The 24117-nt window shown below is 38.5% G+C and overlaps 1 protein-coding gene across 2 annotated transcripts in view; it reads left to right on the forward strand.

The window, feature by feature from the left end:
* Positions 1-24117, forward strand: part of rap1gds1 (RAP1, GTP-GDP dissociation stimulator 1) — a 92061-nt gene that overhangs the window by 37344 nt on the left and 30600 nt on the right. Inside the window, exons 4-7 of one of the 2 annotated variants that reach the window (XM_063046890.1) lie at positions 777-902; positions 7329-7475; positions 17936-18064; positions 18513-18638. In XM_063046890.1, the coding sequence (XP_062902960.1) occupies positions 777-902; positions 7329-7475; positions 17936-18064; positions 18513-18638 (528 nt within the window). The remainder of the gene's footprint in view (positions 1-776; positions 903-7328; positions 7476-17935; positions 18065-18512; positions 18639-24117) is intronic. The other variant, XM_063046891.1, reaches the window with a different exon arrangement.

Raw genomic sequence — 24117 nt, forward strand, 5'->3', positions numbered from 1 at the left:
GCTGATGATAACATTACACTGCTCTGATATTTTTGTTTGTCCCTTCAGTTAGCAATAAACCCCATATTCTGTCATTCATCAGTAATGCCTAACAAAACTTTTAGATTCTATTTTTACACATCAGCATGTTGTGGCTTTTTCTAGCTCTTCCCACTTTCAATTCCCTTGAGCTCTCTTGGATCATGCACTTGCTTACCATGCAAGTCTTCCATTTACACTTTTGTCTGACCTTTTGGCAGGAGGGTGAAGGGAAAATTGAATATTTGTTAAGTGTCAGCTAGGACAGAACTGTGCACTGCTCATTATAATTAAAAGAACTTTCTCGTGAATTAGTCATGCACGCTGGAATTCAATTATATTTTGCACTGCAATTTTAATTAAGCTAGTTTTTTAAAATGTGTTCAATAAAAAATTGTTTGTTTTAGATTGCCTGCTTTTGTTTGTATAAAATGACTGTCAGGGAGATTTTTTCATAATTATATCCATATATGTATTGATTCTTAAAAAGGATATTGTAAATCCTTGTTTAAGTATCTTTACATTCCAAATGTAAGTGTAACTTTTTGTCAGTATTTTTGGTGAAAATGTTGAAATGTGATTTACATTTTCTGCTCAGTTCAGATATAATAATGGAAGATTTGGAATGTACTGTCCTTGTATTTTAATATAAAGAAATGCCTTGAAAACTTGAGATGATTCCACATTAATTCAGAACCATATGATTTACAGTAGGTTTATTTTGGGAACTAGCTTGATGATATCCATTCTGTTTCCAGAATTCATGCGGAATTCATGTGTAGATGCAGGATTGATTCCACCATTGGTTTTACTGCTAAACAACAAAGATCAAGAAGTGCTTCTTCAAACAGGACGTGCCCTGGGAAATATTTGCTATGATAGCCGTAAGTCCAAAATGAAGATTTTCATATGTGATCAGCCCTGATGGAGCATATGTATATTACACAAACCATATGTAACAGCAGGCACACAAATATGGTAGGAAATATCAAAATTTGAATCTAATAAAATTTACATATTACTGTTAGGTGTAATTAAATAGTAAAATATAATTATTAGAAGTAAAATTGGAAAAACTTTCTAATTAATCTCAGCTGACAGAACTTTAAGCACATTGTTTTACAATTGGTTTGTTAGTATTTTTAGGTTTTATCCGTCTTATATTAATTTTGTTTCTCTATAGCCTATTCATGCTAGTATTGAAGTGTTATTATATTATCTTTTCAACTTTGATGCAGTAACTCATAATTACCCTATTTAAAATGTGAAATCTGTGGAATTAGTCACAACAACATCTTTGTTTTCATTAAAGCACCAGTTTTCACACTGATGAATGTTAGGCATAATGAAATATTTAACTCTTTTCTTTAGGCTACCTATTTGATTGCTTTATTTCCCATCTGTTCTGTACTTCTGCTTGACTAGTGTGCTGTGACATGTTAATACGACATAACCTGTTGCACATAGGATAGAATGAATAAATATAGACAAGATTGCATTTATTAAATATTCTTGAATTTTGAAATAAATTGAGCAACAGTGATAGTCATATAATCAGGTGGATGCCTTCCTGCTGTTCATGAGAATTGTGGACACATTGGCAAGAATTATAGTTATGGCATATTGACAATGTGACAGTTCTCTATATCAATGTTATTAATTCTACTGTAGCTGATAAAAACCAAAATTAAGATTTTCAGTTTTTGCATTTAAACTACTTTGTCTATTGGACAACAAAATCTAATGCAAATAAACACAAAAAATGGGAAAGTAAATTGGTCAGACAACATTGGTGGAAAGGAAAGCAGTTAATTTTTCAAGTTGAAGATCTTTTGTTAGAATAATCTTCAACCTCAAATGTTAACTCTATTTGTCTTTCCACAGCTGCTGCTGATTGCTTCCAGCCTTTTCTATTTTTATTTCAGACTTGTGGAATCTGCAGTTCTTTGATTAAACACGACTGAAATTGACTGCAACTAATCTTTCATGTTTGTAATTTTGAAGCCAATTTATTAGTCATAAAATATTCTACTGAATGACTGGCTTAAAACCGGATTACTTAAGGTAGAATTTATTCTAGTTGATCAAATAATTTTCTCTATATATACTTGTTTGAAGACGCTACAGATTCTCAAAAACAGTAGAGTATTATACAAAAATACCATTTCAACAGAAATATAACTGTGACTTTTGTGAAATATTCTGTAACTTGATATTTCAAACTTATTTTCATGTTAAAATACCAATGTTTTTCTATTAACAGATTTGGCTGCCTAGCATATGAATGCTGATCAAGTGTTTTTGCAGGCAATTATATAAATTTGTATGGACTAGAACTCTTGAACTGTATTCAACAGTCATGGCACAAAAAGTACAAACAAAATGTAAAAGTGCCTGGTGCAAAGAAACTCAGAACCATTTTAATATAGATTTAAATCTTGAGCATCATTACATACATCCTTTTTAATGATTGTAGCAGAGTTTACTTGCTTTTGAAGTTGTGTACAGTACATTTTATTAATGTTAGATTCTTCCACCTGCTGTGGAAGAAAAGCCATATTTAACTATATAGGAATATGTTAGTGTGGATAAAGTAGAAGAATATGCTGTGCCACAATACACTTTTAAACCCCAAAACTTCAGTTTACCTTACCTTAAATATGTGCAAACCTTATGTTTTCTTACACTTTTAATTTGCTCTTTTAGACTATTGGAATCAATAATTCCTATTTAATTTCTAAAGGATTTCTTTTGTCTCAGATATCATGTAATACTCAGCAAGATCTTCATAATGCACATGGTCTTAGTACTATGTGAGAGATCTGAGAGCTTTTATTGGTATACTAATTTTGCATCCTGTAATATATCTGCTTTCCTTTTATAAATGCTGGTCCATTGGTTTGAAGCTTTGGGGCAACTTTAGTAACCTCCTTTTGGGGGTCCCTCAAAGATTGTTTCAATAAAAGCACGAATCATCTTTAATTTTTCTGTAATTCTTTCTTTGAACCTCTAGGCTCTGTGTGTAAGAGCTGTTGAGCAGTAAATGGTGGTAAAAATGGTAACATCCATTTGCATAGCACAGTTTTGAAATAGCAAAACTTTCCAAAAAATATTCACAATGAAATGTATACAGAAGCCATCAGGTGATACTTATGGTAAATAAAGGTTCTGGTTTTATAGTGTAATATAAAAAGGTGCTGTGACACGGAGAGTTACTGGCTTCCTTTGGTGGTAGGGAAGGCAGACTGCAGAGGATCTAAAGAACCAGTGGTGTGACCACTGTTCGTGCTGCATTTAAAGTTGGTGCACAAGAAATCTGTTCTCAAGAAGCAAAGCCCTTGAGGGCTTTGAGAGTGGGCGAGGAATTTAGATAAGCATGACAAGATTTGAAAACAAAGTTAAGAATTTTTAAATTGATATGTTGCTCAGTAATGTAGGGTCATTGAATTTTACAGGACAGAAACAGAGTCTGCCACTTCAATGCCAACCACTGGGCCTATCTGTACTAATCCTGCTTGCCTTTTTTATTCCATATCCCTCTGTCCTACTCATTTAAATACCACTCCCCCCACCCAATGCCTTTTAAAAGTGGTTAATCTGCCACTGACTCGTCTTGCAACTTATCTGGGGTACCAACTACTCTTTTGTCTGTAACACTTCATCGGGGCTCTTTGTGTGAAAAAAGCCCCTCAGATCCCATTTAAATTTCCTTCCTCTCACCTAAAGCCTGCGTCCTCTACTTTTAGATACCCTTAGCTAACTCTGGCTACTTAATCTATGCTACTTTATAATTTTATATACTTCTGTCATAGAACCATAGAACCATAGAAACTACAGCGCAGAAACAGGCCTTTTGGTCCTTCTTGGCTGTGCCGAACCATTGTCTGCCTAGTCCCACTGACCAGCACACGGACCATATCCCTCCATGCACCTCCCATCCATGTATCTGTACAATTTATTCTTAAATGTTAAAAAAGAACCCGCATTTACCACCTCGTCTGGCCGCTCATTCCATACTCCCACCACTCTCTGTATGAAGAAGCCCCCCCCCCAATGTTCCCTTTAAACTTTTCCCCCCTCACCCTTAACCCATGTCCTCTGGTTTTTTTCTCCCCTTGCCTCAGTGGAAAAAGCCTGCTTGCATTCACTCTATCTATACCCATAATAATTTTATATACCTCTATCAAATCTCCACTCATTCTTCTACGCTCCAGGGAATAAAGTCCTAACCTATTCAACCTTTCTCTGTAACTGAGTTTCTCAAGTCCCGGCAACATCCTTGTAAACCTTCTCTGCACTCTTTCAACCTTATTTATATCCTTCCTGTAACTTGGTGACCAAAACTGAACACAATACTCCAGATTCGGCCTCACCAATGCCTTATACAACCTCATCGTAACATTCCAGCTCTTATACTCAATACTTTGATTAATAAAGGCCAATGTACCAAAAGCTCTCTTTACGACCCTATCTACCTGTAACAACACTTTTAGGGAATTTTGTATCTGTATTCCCAGATCTCTCTGTTCCACTGCACTCCTCAGTGCCTTACCATTAACCCTGTATGTTCTGCCTGGTTTGTCCTTCCAACGTGCAATACCTCACACTTATCTGTATTAAACACCAGCTGCCATTTTTCAGCCCATTTTTCCAGCTAGTCCAAGTCCCTCTGCAGGCTCTGAAAACCTTCCTCACTGTCTACTACACCTCCAATCTTTGTATCATCAGCAAATTTGCTGATCCAATTTACCACATTATCATCTAGATCATTGATATAGATGACAAATAACAATGGACCCAGCACTGATCCCTGTGGCACACCACTAGTCACAGGCCTCCACTTGGAGAAGCAATTCTCTACTACTACTCTTTGGCTTCTTCCATTAAGCCAATGTCTAATCCAATTTACCACCTCTCCATGTATACCTAGCGACTGAATTTTCCTAACTAACCTCCCATGCGAGACCTTGTCAAAGGCCTTACTGAAGTCCATGTAGACAATATCCACTGCCTTCCCTTCATCCACTTTCCTGGTAACCTCCTTGAAAAACTCCAATCGATTGGTCAAACATGACCTACCATGCACAAAGCCTAATAAATCCCTGTCTATCCAAATGCTTGTAGATTCTGTCTCTTAGTACTCCCTCCAGTAACTTAGCTACTACCGACGTTAAACTTACTGGCCTATAATTTCCTGGATAACTTTTCGATCTTTTTTTAAACAACGGAACAACATGAGCCACTCTCCAATCCTCCGGCACCTCACCTGTAGACAGCGACATTTTAAATATTTCTGCCAGGGCCCCTGCAATTTCAACACTAGTCTCCTTCAAGGTCCGAGGGAACACCCTGTCAGGTCCCGGGGATTTATCCACTTTAATTTTCCTCAAGACAGCAAGGACCTCCTCCTTTTCGATCTGTACAATTTCTATGATCTCACTACTTGTTTCCCTTAATTCCATAGACTTCATGCCAGTTTCCTTAGTAAATACAGACGCAAAAAACCTATTTAAGATCTCCCCCATTTCCTTTGGTTCCACACATAGCCGTCCACTCTGATCTTCAAGAGGACCAATTTTATCCCTTACAATCCTTTTGCTCATAATATACCTGTAAAAGCTCTTTGGATTATCCTTCACTTTGACTGCCAAGGCAACCTCATGTCTTCTTTTAGTCCTCCTGATTTCTTTCATAAGTATTTTCTGGCACCTCTTATACTCCTCAAGCACCTTATTTACTCCCTACTTCCTATACATGTCATACAACTCCTTCTTTATCAGAGTTGCAATATCCTGTCATGTAACCTCTAAACCTCCTTCACTCTGGAGAAAACAGATCTCGGATGTCCAATCTCTCCTGATAACACTATCTGTCTAAGCCAAACAACATTCTAATGAAACAACAAACAAATTGCTGTAGGGACTCATTAGGTTGAGCAGCTTTGTGTGGGGTGTGGAGAAAGGATCGCTGTTGTTTTGGGGTGAAACCTTGCATCAGGAGATAGCCGGTATAAAGAAGAGAGGAGTGAGGCTGGGGTGTTTGATGGACCAAGAGGGGTTGAAGGTTGACAGCCAGATTGAGCCAGGTGGGAGAGGAGTGGAGTTGGGAGACAGAGGCAGGTGGATGATAGCTGGAAGCAGAAAAAAAAAGGAGAAGCAGGTAGAACTGCGCGGAGTAGGGTGAAAATGGAAACAGCTGGGAGGGAGATAAGCAAGAACACAAAGGCGTACCAGTACTGGAATCTAATAGGTAAGGAAAGTGATAATGAGAGACATTTGGGAAGAGCAGATGAAGCCAGAACTTGGGGTTGGGGTGCCTTTGAGTGGACTGTATGGATGGAATCAAGACAGAGATGCAGGCAAATATGGATGATGTGGGGAGCTGGAGTGAGAGATTGGGAAAAGGGATAAAAGTGGGAGAACATGAGGAGGATCAGAAGGAAAGAGGGGGGTGTGGGGGAAGAAACACTGAAAAGGGGGAGGGTTTATTCCCTATTCTGATTCCATACAGAATTCTAAATATTTGCAAAAATGAATTAGCAAACTGAGGTGATAGTTCAAATAAACATGTTGAGGCTGGATACTGGCAGTAGTTTTTGCATAATCTTACATTTATGAAGGTTATAACTGAGTAGTAACTGAGAGCTGCAGTGAATGAATCAAGTCTAGAGCAAGCAGATGTAGAAGAATGTCACTACAGACAAGGAGTTGGGTGAAATCTGCAGAGGCAGAAATAAGTATAGTGATGATACAGATATGATTGGAAAGTTGGATCGTACAGTGGTTAACCATAATACCAAATTTATAATGCAATTGCTAGGCTATAGCTTCAGTTCTTGCTGTCTGGTTAAAGGAAATTTCTATTCATCTTGTCCTGGATGCCCAGCAAGCTTTGTTTGGAGAGAATAGTGAAGTTTTGGGTGAATGGTGAGGTAGAACTTGTTTCCACCCAGCATTAACATATTTAATTGATGGGAAATTATACCGTGTAGAAAAGGAGGCTGTGCAGTGCGTTCTTCAAGAATCTTGGGTGTAATGGTGGAGGGAATAGGAGGTGAAGCCATTGTGGTTCTCTGGCTGAGTGAAAAAGTATTCTTATAGGTGCTTCCATATCTTGTTTAGTGTCAAACAGTTTTAAAAATTATATTAATTTTATTCTGTTAGAACAAATTTTTATAGCTGTTTGATGCTTACTGTTATTGTTTTAAATGCTGCTTGTTTCTTTTAATTTAAAGCATTTTGCTTTTCACAATGCATTTTTGAAATTATATTTATGTTGCAGATTTTTTAATTTAATTCTTTGTTTTGCAGATGAGGGCAGGAATGCAGTTGACCTCTCTGGTGGCGTACAGATAGTAGTTGACCACTTACAGACACTATGCAGTAATATTGATGCGGCCAATCAGAAGCTCTTGACTGTCTTTTGTGGCTTCCTGTTGAACTATAGCAATGATAATGGTAAACTAAAACAAAAATATTTATAGTTTGCATATATACATAAAGCAAACATTTTTATTCAATATTTAGTATAATGGCAACTTTGGAAAAAAATCTGAAATATTCAGTATAAAACCATTGACCTTTTGTTTTGTCTTGTCCTCTATTTCCCTTATTTTCTTATTTTTGTAATCTCTTGCTTATTATCACTATAATAAGATCCTTGACTGGCATAAATAACATTCTATTCCCAACATTGGTTCTTAATGTTCAAAAGGAAACTTCAATCTAATTTGGACTTCTCAAAATTGGATTTATTTAAAATAGCTCCACCTTGTAGAGGGAAAGAGGTGGGAGGGGTTTTATTCTGACATATGAATTATATGCAAAACCTAATTAGTGTCAAAAGATTATTCAAATTTGAGCAGTCAAGAGGTTTTCTGCACAGTGTCAAGACGGTTAATCTTTCTATTGCTTTCTGCTTCATCTTGCAGTGTTGGTGATGCTATTTGAAAACTGTTTCATGTACTAATTTCTAGTTACATATCCCATAAAATTCTTGCTTTTCAATGCTTATCACCTTCACCTAAGTTATTGTGAATTTCTGTGCCTTGATCGGAAATAATATTTGGTTTCATCTTGGTACACATGTTTTCATTCTTCTGCTCCATTTTAGATGAAAGGCAAAATGTCAGATCAGCATTTCCTGGCTAATCATAATCTTCAAAATTGTAGAATGTACAGATTTTCTAATCTACCGAAGAAAATTAATAATGATTCATGTAATGTTATGTTACATTACGATATTTTGATTCTACTGTGGAACTACTTTCTAAAGTGGGTGAAAGGATTATTTCTGAATCGTGACCTGTGCATGGGCCAGTTATGGTAGAATTTGAACTTGCTCATCAATTGGTTAGAAGTTAAAAGTTATGTTTTTAGCTTGTACTTCGGAAAACAACTCTTTTGTTACATATAGTAAATGTTATAATCTTCATGATAGGTTAGTTATTTTGTACATTAAGTTGCCCGTTTGAGATTACAGTTGTTGTAAAAGCCTTTAATAAACTATTGTATGTGGCATTCAGAGTCCAGTGAAAAGAATTAGGTCTCTAAAGTTGTTATGTAATCAAAAGGTATAAACTATGTTTGCTTTGAACATTCTATCATTGGAAGACACTAACAGGAAGTTGTTACGCAGTATCTGACGTGAGAAAAGAGGTTGATTTTGTTAACTGTGATTGGAAATGGTTTTGTGATGATCCTAATTCAGTGCTAGTATTACTTTCTGTGGTCAGCATGAAGCAGTCCTAAAGCAGATTTGGCACTAGGAAATTTGATGGTTGAGATATAAATGAAAATGGATTATATTAACTTTTTATAAATCAACGGGAAGTACTTTACTGAAATTAGGCTCATAGTTTTGGTCATTAACTTGTGTGCATTCTGTTTAGTGATACAGCCCAGAATTTTTCAGGTCTTGTGTGACTTAATTAGAAAGGTATGACCTTTGTATTTGTCAAAAAGGTGATTTGAGTATCATTTCTAATTAAGTAAAAGCAAGGATGCTAGAAATACTAAACAGTTCTGGTAAAATTTATGGAGAGAGAAATAATTAATGTGTCTAATGTTTTTCATTGATCTGTTATGAAAAGTTGTTAATGTGAAATGTTAACTTTGCACTTCCATGGATGATGACTTGCTTGCTGCACATTTCCAGAATTCTGTTTGCAGATTTTTCAGAATCAACAGTGGTTTGTTTACTGTGCCAGTCATTCAATCTGAAGTATAAAGAGAGAACAAAAGTTCTAAACTGACAAGCCTCAAATATTAGATACAACTCTTACTGCCTTCACAAGATAGCATACATGGAGAATGGCTGCTTTAGGGCAAAAATGGCTATTCCGTTGTCCTGAATAGCTGAATTTGCTTGTGTAAATGCAACAATTTCCAGAAAAGGTGGGCATGAGGTGAAAAGTTTAAGAGGAACATGAAGGGAAACTTGTCCATTCAGAGGGTGGTGAGCGTGTGGAAGTAGCCACCTGCGCAAGTGGTGCATGCAAGCTCAATTTCAGCATTTAAGAGAAGTTTGGATAGGTATCTGGATGGTAGGAATATGGAGGACTATGAGTGGAGTGCAGGTTGATGGGAATAAGCAGTTTTAAGTGGGTTGGCACTGACTGCATGGGCTGAAGGGCTCGTTTCTGTGCCGTATCTTTTATGACTGTATAAATGTATTTTCATAAAAGGGTTTAAAGAGCCCTTCATAAAATACTAGAATTATTCTACATAAATAAGTTGTATGAATTATAGCTACCTTCTTCAAATAATATATGTTAATATCATTAGTTGTGTTGTACCCTGTGATTCTTGCTCAAAGCTAAAGTAGACTTCTTTGTGATGGGTTTCATGACATTCAAAGCAAATTTATTATCAAAGTATGCATGTCACCACATATACCCCTGAGATCCATTTACTTGTGTGCCTTCACTAAATATGATCAATGAAAGATGGCATATAACAAGACAGATAAACAATAGACAGTGCAAGTACAAAAAAATCAAACAAAGCAATAATAATAAATAAATAAGCAGTAAATACCAAGCACATGAGATGAAGAGTACTTGAAAGTGAGTCCATAAATCGTGGGAGCAGTTAAGTGTTGGAATGAGTGTCAGGCTCTGGTTCAAGAGTCTGATGGTTGGGGGAAGTAACTGTTCCTGAACATTGTGGTATGGATCCTGAGGCTCCTGTACCTCCTTCCTGATGGCAGTAGCGAGATGAGAGCATGCCCTGGATGGGTCTTTAATGGTGGATGCATCTTTCCTGTGACAGTGCTCTTTGAAGATGTGCTCAGTGGTGGGGAGTATTTTACCTGTGATGGACTGAGCTGTATCCACTATCTTTTGTAGGCTTTTCTGTTCAAGGGCATTGGTGTTTGCATACCAGACCATGATGCAACCAGTCAATATACTCTCCACTGCACATCTTTAGAAGTTTGTCAGAGTTTTAGATGACAATGCCAAAGCTTTGCACACTTCTAAGAAAATGGAGGTGCTGCAGTGTTTCCTCTGTAATGGTACTTAAGTGCAGTGCCCAGGACAGATCCTCTGAAATTATAACACCAAGCAATTTTAAATTGTTGACCCATTCTGCCTTTGATTTTCCTTAGTGAAGACTGACTCATGAACTTCCAGTTTCTTCCTTCAGTAATCAATAATCATCTCCTTGGTCTTGCTGTCATTGAGTGAGAGGTTGTTGTTGTGGTGCCAGATTTTCAGTCTCTCTCCTATATGCTAATTTGTCACCACCTTTGTTTTGGCCAATGATATTTGTGTCATCAGCAAACTTTAAGTATGACATTGGAGCTGTACTTGGTCTCGAAATCACAAGTATAAAGCGAGTAGAGCAGGGGGCTATGCATACACCCATGTGGTGCACTTATGCTGATGGAGATCATAGAGGGGATATTGTTGCCAATCTGAACTGCCTGGGGCCTGCAAGTAAGGAAATCAAGGATCCAGTTGCACAAGTAGGTATTGAGACGTAGGTCTTGGACCTTATTAGTTTTGAGGGAATGATAGTATTGAATACAAACTGTAGTCAGTGAAGAGCCAATGAAATAGCATCTGCTATTGACCTGCTGCGATGGTAGGCAAATGGGAGGGTATCCAAGTTGCTTCTCAGGCATAAGTAAACATACGGCAGAGAGTAATTTATTTGCTGCAAAGTTTCTAAGCAACTTGAAAATATTTAGCTAATATTAAAAATGCGAGGTCATAAAGCCAGATAGAAGTAGGCTGCTTTTTCATAGTTGTTTTACGATGATAGACGGGCGACTGCTAGGAGGGAATGTTTCATGCATTTGTGCTATGTACACATACCTCTGTGCCATTACAGAAATTAAAATTAATTTCAAATACTTGCAGCAGTTTTTTTTTCTCTAAAGAGCATGTAGTATGTATTTATGCTACTTTTCCCAGCAACCTATAAATGTATCATTCAACCAAAAACCATTGGGTTTCTAAAACTCTATTCTAAAATTTCAATCTAAGAATCCTTGAACAATTTTTTTAAGTTTTCAGATCATTTCTGTTAAAATTCAGCTAAGTATATTGATAACTTCTTAATAAGAAAAGTACTGGAAATGCTCAGTAGGTCATATAGCCTCTAGAGAGGGGAAGAGAGAGCATTAACATTTCAAATTGAATAGCTTTGTCGGTTTTAATGAAATATTGAGAGATAAGGATGTAAAGAAAACAGCAAAACAGAAGGACTATAGTAATATGAGGGGTGGAAAAGATTAAATTAAAAATGATGGTACAAGGTGAAAGGCTGATGACAAAACTAAAGAAATAGTGAAAAGGTAGTGCCGTTCCATTTTCATTTAACATTTTCTATCCCAATCTTTTGCTTTTTATTCAAGTACCAACTTCTTTCACACAGCAGCATCATCCTGTCTGTCACTTTATCTCGTGTTGCATTCAGCGCCTTTTTTTTCTTGCACGTCCCAAACAGTTTTCAGTTCTGAAGAAATATCAATAATCTAAAGTTTTCATTGTTTTATTCCTTCCACAGATGTTTGTTGCAAGTATTGACTATTAGTTATTTTGGATTTCCAGCATCTGCAATATTTTGATTAGTTTCTTTATATTGTATTCCTTTGATCACTTTTTTAAGAAACACAAAAGGACCACAAAAATTAGGTTACCTTTTTGAGATACCTAGATATATTCTGTGGGTGATAATATTAATTGTTTCCACATTGCAATGAATTTTCAACTCTTATTATATAAAATTATTTACATAATGTAGAAGTACTTTTACCTGGTAATTATTGAGAAAATACCATAATTTCCCATTAGTTCTACAGATTTTCATGTTTGCTGAAAACTTTAACATTTAAGAATTAAAAATGTTCCTGCCATTCAAGTACCTAACCTGCTTGATTTCCTCTCTGCTGTCAAGAATATATACTGAAGTAACACAAGCTTAAAAAAGCACATATTGATTGCCTGAATTATTATGATAGCATTAATATGGTCTCCAATTTAGATATATTGGGGCACATCAAGGTGAATAGTTTCAAAGTGTATGCTAGGATATTGTGGGAAGCAAGGGAAGAATCTGCAGGGTCCCTGGTAGAGATTTTTGTATCTTGTTTGGCTATAGGTGAAGTTTTGGAAAACTAGAGGGTGGTTAATATGCCGTTATTTAAGAAAGGCTGCACGAACAAGTAGGGAAGAACAGGCTGGTGAGCCTAGCGTCAGTGATAGGAAAGTACCTGTAGGGACTCTGAGACAGGATCTGTCTGCGTTTGGAAAGACAAGGACTGATTAAGCATAGTCAACATCTTCTTTTTGGAAGTCCATCAGGAACAATGGTGACATCAGTGATGCCTCTGATAAGAGCGAAGCCCAAACTGGGAAGTGCACATGCACCTGCAGGTTGGGCGCGTTATGGCCATTGTAGAGTCGGGTTATCTCTCCTTGTGGTGCTGGCTGTTCAGAACGAGGTCCTTCAGCCGCTGCTCTTCGAATGTGCTAATAACTTTGTAGACTGCCAGGCGCCTGATGTTGCAGTTTTTAGGCAGGCCTCCCAACCAGTCACAGGGATATTGCATGCCTTTAAGGACACTTTCATGCAGTCTTTATAGTGCTTTGTGGGACCTCTCTGCTTTCTGGTGCATGTGCCACCTTGGAAAAGTATACCATCTTTGGAAGGTGGTTGTCTTCCATCCAGACCACATGTCCAGCCCATCAAAGTTAAGCCTTCATGATCAGTGTCTCCGCACCAGAGCTCTCAGCCCTTTGTAGCACTTTTGTGATTGAGACTCTGACTTGCCATGAGATGCCCATTATCTTGCAAAGGCCTCGCAGATGGAACTGGTCAAGCATCTTGATGTGCCTGGGTATGGAATGCATATTTCAGCTGTTCTGCAGAGAAGTCAGGATGACTGCTCTGTAGACTGAGATCTTGGTCTTCAGTTGGTCTTCAGTCAGCGTCACTTTGGGGATGGGAAATCGTGACTCCTGAATTTGATTGATATCTGTTTTAAAGAGATAACAAAGAGGCAAGACAGTTGACGTTGTTGGGTGGACTTGAACAAGGCTGGTCTGTAAAGTTAGATTACATCAAATCTAGGGTGACCTAGCCAGTTAGATACAAAATTGGCTTAGTGGTAAGAGGCAGAGAATGGTAGTGGTAGATTGTCAGATTAAGTGCTTGTGACTTACGTTGTTCCACAGGAATTGGTGCTGGCTCCACTGTTGTATATATCATTGATTTGGATGAAAATGTAGATGGCATGGTTACTAAGTTTGTGGATGACTCTAAAATTGGTGATTTGATGGACAGTGTAAATGGTTGTCTTAGACTCCAACAGGATCTAAATCAAGTGGAAAGGTGAGCCATGGAATGGAAGGTGGAATTTAACTCAGTTGTGCAAACTGATACATTTTAGCAACTTAAACCAGGTCAGGGCATATACAGTGATGACAAAGCCCTGGGGAATGGTAAAGAACAGAGAGACATGGGGTAAAATACATAGTTCCCTGAAAGTGATGACACAAGTAGACAAGATGGGGAAGAAGGTATATAGTGTGCTTACTTACTTTCATTGGATGGGGCAGTGAGTACAAAAGTTGAGACATCATGTTACAGCTGTATGTTGATGAGACTGCATCTGGAATATTGAACATTTCTGTACTATAGGAAGAATATGATTAAGCAAAAAGTGCAGAAACACATCCCAAAGATGTTGCCAGGACTGGTGGGTTTGAATTATAAAGAAAGATTGAATATTTATTTATTTCTATATATTTTGCCATACAGTGGAAAGTAGGCACATCAAACCACCCCAATGATCGCAATTTACCCTAACCTGATGATGGAACAATTTACCATGACCATTTAACCTGCCCAACCTTTGGACTGTGAGCAGAGGGGGGGGATCCGGAGCACCTGGAGGAAACCCACACATTCCACAGGGAGGGCATACAGAGATTCCCTACAGATTGGCACAGAATTGAACTCCGGAACACCCTGAACTGTAATAGTGTTGTGCTGACTGCTATGCTACCGCGGCACTGGCTAGGCAGGATCAGTGAAAGAGACTGAAGGGTGACCTTGGAGGTTATAAACTCATGAGAGGCAATAAGGATGATTATCGCAGTCTTTTTCCCATAGTAGAGGAGTCTAAAACTAAAGGGTACAAGTCTAAGGTCAGAAGGGAAAGATTCATAGTCAATCTTTGTCACACTGCAAGCATTAGATAAATGGAGTTGAGGTGAGCACAGTACAATGTTTAATAGACATTTGGGTACATAACCAGGAAAGGTTTAGAGTGATATTGGTCAAATGCAGAAAAGTAGGACTAGCTTGAGAAGACGTGGACCAGATGGGCCAAAGTACCTGTTTCTATGCTGTATAACTGACAGAAATTCTTAATCTTTTATTAATTTTAATTTGAGTCCTGTGACTTGTCATGTTACTGACAAAGGAATTTGAAATGACTAAATAATAATACTGTCAAGTGTTGACTTTGACCTGACAACATGTTATTATGGTCCTTTTGTATATTAAAAAGATTTGAAGATGCAAACACAACTTGAACATTGTGTTTGCATCTACAGCATACATTTATTGCGGCTTAGTGTACTAAACATTAGAAACACTAGACTATTAAAGAAAATGTGTTTTAAAACAGATTGTGATGTTGATGTTAATGCAGATGCTTATGTAGAAATCAAGCTGTAGAAATATTTGTTTAAACTCACATATACATTAGATTTAATAAACAGGTTGTGACGTTGATGTTAATGCAGATGTTTATGTAGAAATCAGGCTGTAGAAATATTTGTTTAAACTCACATATACATTAGATTTAATTTTAAATAAACACCTGCATGTGTAAATATTTGTGAATTTTAACACAATTAGTAAATTTTGCATTTATTGAATGTTGTAATCTGCTGTTCCATATAAGAATTGAAAGTGATAAATTGTGGTTTAGCAATTAGTTAGCAAATCGCAGGTCAGCTTACGAAAGGTGAAAATAGAGCACAATTACTTACGTTGCATTTTTTACTTTGAGTGTAAAACTTTTATGTTACATTTTCCACAAATTGTTGTTGCCAAGTCTACTAGTTTATTTTTAAGTGCCGGTCATGTGCCATTCTGTAATAGGGGCTAAAATGAGATGGGCAAATTGTCTAACTGTTGTCAGGTTATAAGTCCGCTTGTATTAATCGGTGCATCTGCCAATACCTGAGTGACCATTTTTTCTTAAGGTAGGGCAGACTCTTTAGGACACCAAAGTGCAAAACAAAAATATTTTAAAGAAACTTGATCAGTTTCTCTCACACAAGCCTAGACTAGTTACCTCCATTGATATTGGGTCAAAATCCTAGATCACCCACACCTCAAACTGCAGCAGTTCAGAATGTAGTTCACCACCACTTTCTCGAGAGTAATTAAGGAGGGACAATTCAGGCTGTCTCAGCCTGCAAAGCCCATATTGCTAGAATGAATAACAATTGCCCCAGGGAAGAGCCCTTAATTCAGATCTGCCACTTTCTGATATCCAGAATTTGGAACCAGAAAATAATCTGCAGAGGCTGGGATCAAAGCAACACTCACAACACGCTGGAGGAACTCAGCAGGTCAGGCAGCACCCGTGGAAACGATGAGTTGACGCTTCGGGCCAGAGTCCTTCGTCAGGACTGAAGAGGGAAGGGGCAGAGGCCCTATAAAGAAGGTGGGGGAGGGTGGGAAGGGGAAGGCTGGTAGTGGCTGTACAGGCTGATCCTTGACAGGCACTGCTTGCCACGTACTTGGCTGGTGAGGCCTGGAGGGGCAGCTGGGGCCGAAGCTCTGTTGTGACACTTCCTGTGCCTTTCCTCTGTTGCCTGGTTGAGCTTGTTCTCAGCAGCGTCCACACCTTTTCTGATGGCATCCCTCCACTGTGAGCGATCTTGGGCCAGATCCTCCCGTGTTGATGGGGCAATGTCAACTTTCTTTAGGCTCCTGTGCAGAACATCCTTGTACTGTAGTCACTGGCCTCCTTGTTTTCGGGTACCACTGGACAGTTGGCCGTACATGATGTACTTGGGCAGTCTTCCATCAGGCATTCTGACAACATGTCCTGCCCAGCGCAGTTGGGCTGACATCACCAAGGTTGAAACTGCTGGCATTCCAGCTCGAGAGAGGACCTCAGTATTGGAGACTTTGCCTTGCCATGTGATCTTCATCAGAGAACGTAGGTGACGCTGCCGCAGTTGGTCAGGCTGGTGTAAGTGTCTCTGATGTGGGCACCATGTCTCACATCCATGTAACAAGGTTGATATGACAACAGTCCTGTATACCTTGCATTTGGTGGCCAACCTGATGTTCTGTGACCAAACTCAATCTTTCAGCTGACCAAAGGCAAAGTAGGCTTTTCTAGTTCTTGACTCAATCTCTACATCCAGAGAAGCTGAGAATGTTATTATGCTGCCCAGGTAGCAAAACTTGTTGACAGCATTGAGACGAGTGTGATCAATGAGGACAGTTACCAAAGTGTTTGACACTGTTGGTAGAGATGTCCTGTGGAAGATCCTACCAAAATTCTGTTGCCCTCCACTCCTAACCAACATCATCTGTCAGTTCCACAAAGGCATGGAAGGCTGCATCAACATGTGTGGTGAGTTGTCAGACCCATTTTCCATCAGCAACGGCGTAAAACAGGATTGTGTTCTGGCTCCTACTCTGTTTGGACTATTCTTCGCTGCTGTTCTTCAGGATGGCTCATCAGACCTGAAGTTAGGGGTCTTCCTACAAACGAGGGCTGATGGTGGGCTCCTCAACCTCGCAAGATTGAGAGCAAAAACAAAAGTCAGGGACATTGTGGCGCATGAGCTACAGTTTTCTGATGACTGCACTGGTTGTCCACTCTCTCGAAGACTTACAGAAGATCACCAGTTGCTTTGTCAGTACAGCCAAAAGCTTCGGACTGACAATCAGCCTGAACAGACGGAAGTTTTGTACCAACCAGCTCCTGGCTCAAGCTACGAAGAACCACGAGTAACTAATAAAACTTTGGGCAAATAGGTTGCCACATTTTTCATGACTCCGTATATTTACTTGCATATTCAGTAACCCAACCCATTAAACCCATTAGTTAGATGCTAGGCCTGTCACCTAAATCTTGTATCATTAGTTTTGGTTTTGTACATTTATAGATGCTTGCTTGTATTCTGTCTGCTGATAAGTAGCATATTCATATTGAGAAATCAAGCATGGTTTTGTTCAGGGCTTGTAAAGCTTTTAACCATTCCACGCATAATAATCTCTTTTGAGTCTATTTCTCTCTGGTTTTGTGTTTTGTGAACTTGTTTCTTTTCTAATTCTGTTCATTGCCTGTTGTGTCAAAGGATCTTGCGTACAGGAGTACTAGTAATTTCAAGAATTACATGTTAATTTAAGAAAATCTTGTTTTACAGATGCCTTGCAGGCCCAGCTGATAAATATGGGAGTCATTCCCACTTTGGTTCAGTTGTTGGGTATGCATTCCCAGCATACAGCACTGACAGAAATGTGCTTGGTTGCATTTGGTAACCTGGCAGAGATAGGTAAGTTAGGATACATGATGAAAACTCAGTCACTTCATGTTTGTTGAAACTTGTTTTGCATCGTTGCTCACAGTTGGTTTCAGGTACTTTCTCAGATACAACTGAGATTCTTTACTGCAATGTACATGAGTTTACTTCTATTATTTGTGGGAAAAAATTTGAGCAAGTATCTTTTAAAAAATATAACATGCAGATACAGGCTTTTGTATTATAGAATTTTAAATGCAGCCATTAGTGCTCTTGAGCAGTGATTAAAGGAAAATTGCTTAAATTACTTTGAAAAATGTTATTGACCCAATGTGTGAAATTGGTTCTGTTTTTATCATATTAACACTAAAAAGAAAGTAATGTGACTAACGAAGTAAATCACTTATGTTGTTATTTTTAATGTAGTTTCCTTTACTTAGACTAGCTTTAAAATTTTTCTCTCTTTTTTTATGAAATTTAGAGTCGAGCAAAGAACAATTTGCATCAACAAAAATTGCAGAGGAACTTGTAAAGCTATTCAAAAAGCAAACTGAACATGAGAAGAAAGAAATGATTTTTGAAGTCTTGGCTCCATTGGCAGAACATGGTGGGTTTTCTTTCACTTCATGATAACGCATTTTCAAACTTCCTTTTGTTTCAGGAACTCTGGAGGTATTCGGTTGCAAATCTTCTGAAACCAAATCCATCCTGGGAACAATGAAAAAGCACTGTACTCAATGCTAATCTATAATTTGTATGTGCAGAAGTCAACTTAATATAGAACAGTACAGCATAGCCAGGTCCTCTGGTCCACAATGTTGTGCCAATCTTTTAATTCGATAAAAGATCAATCTTATCCTTCCTTTCCACATAGCCCTCCATTTTTGTTTCATGCATGGCCCTATCTAAGAATTACTTAAATGTTTCTAATGTATCTGCCTCTACCACCACCTCTGACAGGGCAGATGACAGAAGTTTGTGTAGGGAAACACTGCATCTAGTGACCACAATACCTTTCATTTTAAAGTAAATATGCAAAAAGATAGGTCTGGTCCACGGGTTGAGATTCTAAATTGGAGAAAGGGCAATTTTGATGGTATTAGACATGATCTGTAAGTGTAGATTGCGACAGGCTGTTTCCTGGCGAAGATGGACTTGGTAAGTGGGAGGCCTTCAAAGTCGAACTTTTGAGGATAGAAAGCTGTATGTGCCTGCCAGAATAAAAAGTAAAGATAACAAGTGTAGGGAACCTTGGTTTTCAAAAGATATTGAGGCCCTGGTTAAGAGAAAAAAGGATGTGCATAGCAGGTAGAAATAAGGTGTTTATGGAGTATAAAAAATGCAAGTGAACAGAAGAGAAATGAAAGAAATCAGGACGGATAAAAGAAGACATGAAGTTGCTCTAGCAGACAAGGTGAAGGAGATTCCTAAGGAATTATACTGATATGTTACAAGCAAAAAGATTGCAAGGGACAAAATTGGTCCTCTGGAAGATCAGAACGGTAATCCATATGCAGAGCCAAAACAAATGGTGGAGATCTTAAATAAATTTTTTTGCATCTGTATTTACGCAGGAGATAGACACAGTTTATAGAAGCGAGGCAGAGCAGCATCAATTTCATGAACCCTGTATAAATTACGGAGGAGGAGGTGTCTGCTATCCTGAGGAAATGAGTGGATAAATCCCCAGGGTCTGACAAAGTGTACCCTCAGACCCAACAGGAAGCAAGTGCAGAAAATGCTGGAGCAGCCCTAGCAGAGATTTTTAAATCATCCTTACCAGAGAATTGGAGGATAGCCAATGTAGTTCCACTGTTTAAGAAAGGCTCTAAATATAAACCAGGAAATTATAGGCCAATAAGTCTGACATTAGTTGTGGGAAAATCATTGGAAAGTATTCTAAGGCTATATAAGTATTTGGATAGACAGATATTCAGCATGGCTTCATGTGTGGTAGGTCATGTGTAACCAGTTTTAGAGTTTTTGAGGAGGTTGCCAGGGAAGTAAAGGAAAGCAATTCAGTAGATGTTGTCTACATGGGTTTTAGCAAGGCATTTGACAAGGTCCCACATGAGCAGTTGGTCAAGAAGGGTCAGTCTCTCGACATTCAAGATTAGGTAGTAAATTGAATTAGACACTGGCTTTGTGCGAAAAGCCAGAGAGTGGTTGTAGGTAGTTGCCTCTCTGACTGGAAACCTTTGAATAGTGGTGTACTGCAGGGATCAGTGCTGAATCCATTGCTGTTTATCATCTATGTCAGCTATTTGGATGATAATGTGGTTAACTGAATTAGCAAATGTGCAGATGACACCAAGATTGGGGGTGTAATGGGCCATGTGATGGGCCAAAAGGGCTGTTACTGTGCTGTACTTCTCTATGACATCTCTCCATACTTATCCCCACACCTTAAAGTTACGAGCCCTTATATTAGTCATTTCTGCCCTGGTTAAAGTTTCAGGCTGTCCACTTGATCTATACCTCTTGTACACCTGCATCAAATAACCTCTCATCCTCTTTCTCTCCAAAGACAAAAACTGAGCTCGCTCAACCTATCCTCATAAGATGTGCTTCCCAATCCAGACATCATCCTGATAAATCTTCTCTGCACGCTGTTTAAACCACATCCTTAATATATTGAAGTGACCAGAACTGAACACAATATCCCAAGTGTGGTCTAACCAGGGTTTTATGGAGCTGAAACATTACTTCACGGCTCTTGAACCCAATCCCCCCAACCAATAAAGGTCAGCACACCATATGCCATCAATTTATGCAGCAACTTTGAGGGATCTATGGATGTAAGAGAGTTGTACAGTTTTGCTTTCATTTCCAAGTTTTGGGTATTTTTGATATTTTTAAAAATTGTTGATTCCTGATTTTGATATTTTTAAAAATTGCTGATTTGTTTAACTTAAAAGGTTTTTAATCATGAAAATATTTCTTCATCTGCATATCAAAATCAGGTTTATTATCTCCAACATGTGATGTGAAATTTGTTAACTTAGCAGCATCAATTCAACGCAATACATAATCTAGCAGAGAGAGAAAAAATATTAAATATAATAAAACATAAATAAGTAAATCAATTACGTATATTGAATAGATTTTTAAAATGTGCAGAAACACAAATACTATATATTAAAAAAGTGAAGCAGTGTCCAAAGCGTCAATGTCCATTTCATTAGATTTGTAGGCTGACATTCCATTAATTATTGGATAAAGTTAATTCACACAGATATGTGACTATCCAGGGTGTGGTAGAAAAAATACCTCTACATTTTCCATTTTAAAAAAACAGATTACCATTTTTTTTTGGTGAATGCAGCAGGCCAGGCAGCATCTATTGGAAGAGGTACAGTCAACATTTCGGGCCGAGACCATTCGTCAGGACTAACTGAAAGAAGAGTTAGTAAGAGAATTGAAAGGGGGAGAGGGGGATCCGAAATGATAGGAGAAGACAGGAGGGGGAGGAATGGAGCCAAGAGTTGGACAGTTGATTGGCACAAGGGATATGAGAGGATCATCGGACAGGAGGCCTAGGGAGAAAGAAAGGGAAGAGGAGGGAAAAAAGCCCAGAGGATGGGCAAAGGATATAGTGAGAGGGACAGAGGGAGAAAAAGGAGAGAGAGAAAAAGAGTGTGTGTATATAAATAAATAACGGATGGGGTACGAGCGGGAGGTGGGGCATTAGCGGAAGTTTGAGAAGTCAGTGTTTATGCCATCCGGTTGGAGGCTACCCAGACGGAATATAAGGTGTTGTTCCTCCAAACTGAGTGTGGCTTCATCTTTACAGTAGAGGAGGCCGTGGATAGACATGTCAGAATGGGAACAGGACGTGGAATTAAAATGTGTGGCCACTGGGAGATCCCGCTTTCTCTGGCGGACAGAGTGTAGGTGTTCAGTGAAACAATCTCCCAGTCTGAGTCGGGTCTCGCCAATATATAGAAGGCCACATCGGGAGCACTGGACACAGTACATCACCCCAGCCGACTCACAGGTGAAATGTCGCCTCACCTGGAGGGACTGTCTGGGGCCCTGAATGGTGGTAAGGGAGGAAGTGTAAGGGCATGTGTCGCACTTGTTCCGTTTACAAGGATAAGTGCCAGGAGGGAGATCGCTAGGGAGGGATGGACAAGGAAGTCGCGTAGGGAGCGATCCCTGTGGAAAGCAAAGGCGGGGGGAGGGAAAGACGTGCTTAGTGGTGCGATCCCGTTGGAGGTGGCGGAAGTTACGGAGAATAATATGTTGCACCCGGAGGCTGGTGGGGTGGTAAGTGAGGAAAAGGGGAACCCTATTCCTCGTGGGGTGGTGGGAGGATGGAGTTCACCATCCTGCTGCGTTCACCAGCAACTTTTATGTGTGTTGTTTGAAATTCCAGCATCTGCAGATTTCCTCGTGTTTACCATTTTTTTTTTGTTCCCCAGGTTTTTTAAAATAATAGTATGCCCTTCCCCTCACGATTCTCACTTTGCATAATCAAGAAAGATCAGGTTTTCTAACTGTGGTATTCACTAAGTGAATAAATGACTTTTTGCACATTTAAAACATTCCATAAATAGTCAATAGAATGATCATTTAATGTACTTTTGCTGGTGGTGATGGCAATGGAAGCATGTTGTCCAGAATGCCAGGAAAGCTGCCTGCTGAAATAATCTGTTTATATTTCTTCTGAAAGGCAATGCTTTACACAGTGCATTTCTGCATCAGTACAGCATTGCAGTATCCAGCCTCAAATTAGCTCTTGAGTTTGACTACCCAGGCACCCAGAGGAATTTATTAGGAAGTTATGATTAATTCTATATAATACCAAGATATAATGTGAGCATGGTACTCTTCACAAGAAAGAACCATATTAAAATGAACAGCTTTAATATAAAACACCCTGCATCTTAAATTGTCAAGTGGAAAGATGTCTGTATAAATGGAAATGGATACTGTGTAGTTCTGGTCACCATCATATGGGAAAGATTTGGTAGCTCTGGAAAAGTTGTAAATGTACTGAATTCCTGACAGAGCAGAAGTATTGTAGCGACAAGGTAACTAGGCTTATTATTCCCCTTTGGAATAAAGACTTGAAGATTTTGAAGACTTGAAAATTTTGAGAAACCGGGACAAACGGAACAGCAAAGGATTATTTCACTGCAAAAACTGACAATTAAGGGACAGATTTAATTGGCAGCAAGATTAGAGGAAAATTGAAAAGGGAAAAATTTTTACATAGTAATAGGGGTTTAAAACACTTTGCCTGAGAATGGTGGAGATGGAAACTCATCACATTCAAATTGTACCCAAATGAACACCTGAAGATATAAAACTTAAAGTCTCTGGGTCAAGTGCTGGGAAGTGGAAATCACTTAAATAGTTTTTTTGTCTTATTAATTTCCAACACATTCGCTGAATGTGGGCAGCAGTCAGGCATGACACAGCTGATTGCTAGTGTCAGAGGGGTGAGCTATACAGAGAAGAACGTACAAAGTTAATCTTTTTAGCATAGATGAGTTCTGTGGAGGGTTCAGGGATGTATGAGAATTCTATTCCATTGAAGGAATCAAAAGTATATTACTTTAAAATTGAGGAGGATGAAAATGGGCTGAGATTAGTGAAAAAATTAATATTAGTATTAAGAAAGCCATACTTCAAGCTGCATTGCTGGAGGTGAAATACGACAGAACATCTTAAAAACAGCTGCTTCAGTTGTGGACTTAATCTTTTTGAATAGATTACATTTAATATGTGAAATGGCCTATCTTATGGTTCCTTTATTCCATCATAAATGAGTTCAGTTGTAGTAAAGGCTACTTATTTTATTTGACAAAGGTGACATTAAATGTCGCACATTATCTGAACTTTTTTTTGTAAGAAATATCAACTCGTACTTTTTAAGAGATGTTATTTATATGGCACAATGCGATGCACAGTTGTTACAGATGTGTTGTGGTCATGGTTTCATAAGTCTTGTCACTGACTTTCAATGGAAATGCTATGTGTCAAGTAATCAGGAAATGTAGAAAAAGTTGGGTTTGAGTAATGGGTTTAAGTGGAAGCGATGACAGATGAGATCTTATGATTGAAGGAGTCATAATAAA

This window comes from Mobula hypostoma, chromosome 4, assembly GCF_963921235.1.
Source record: "Mobula hypostoma chromosome 4, sMobHyp1.1, whole genome shotgun sequence".
Lineage (NCBI taxonomy): Eukaryota > Metazoa > Chordata > Chondrichthyes > Myliobatiformes > Myliobatidae > Mobula > Mobula hypostoma.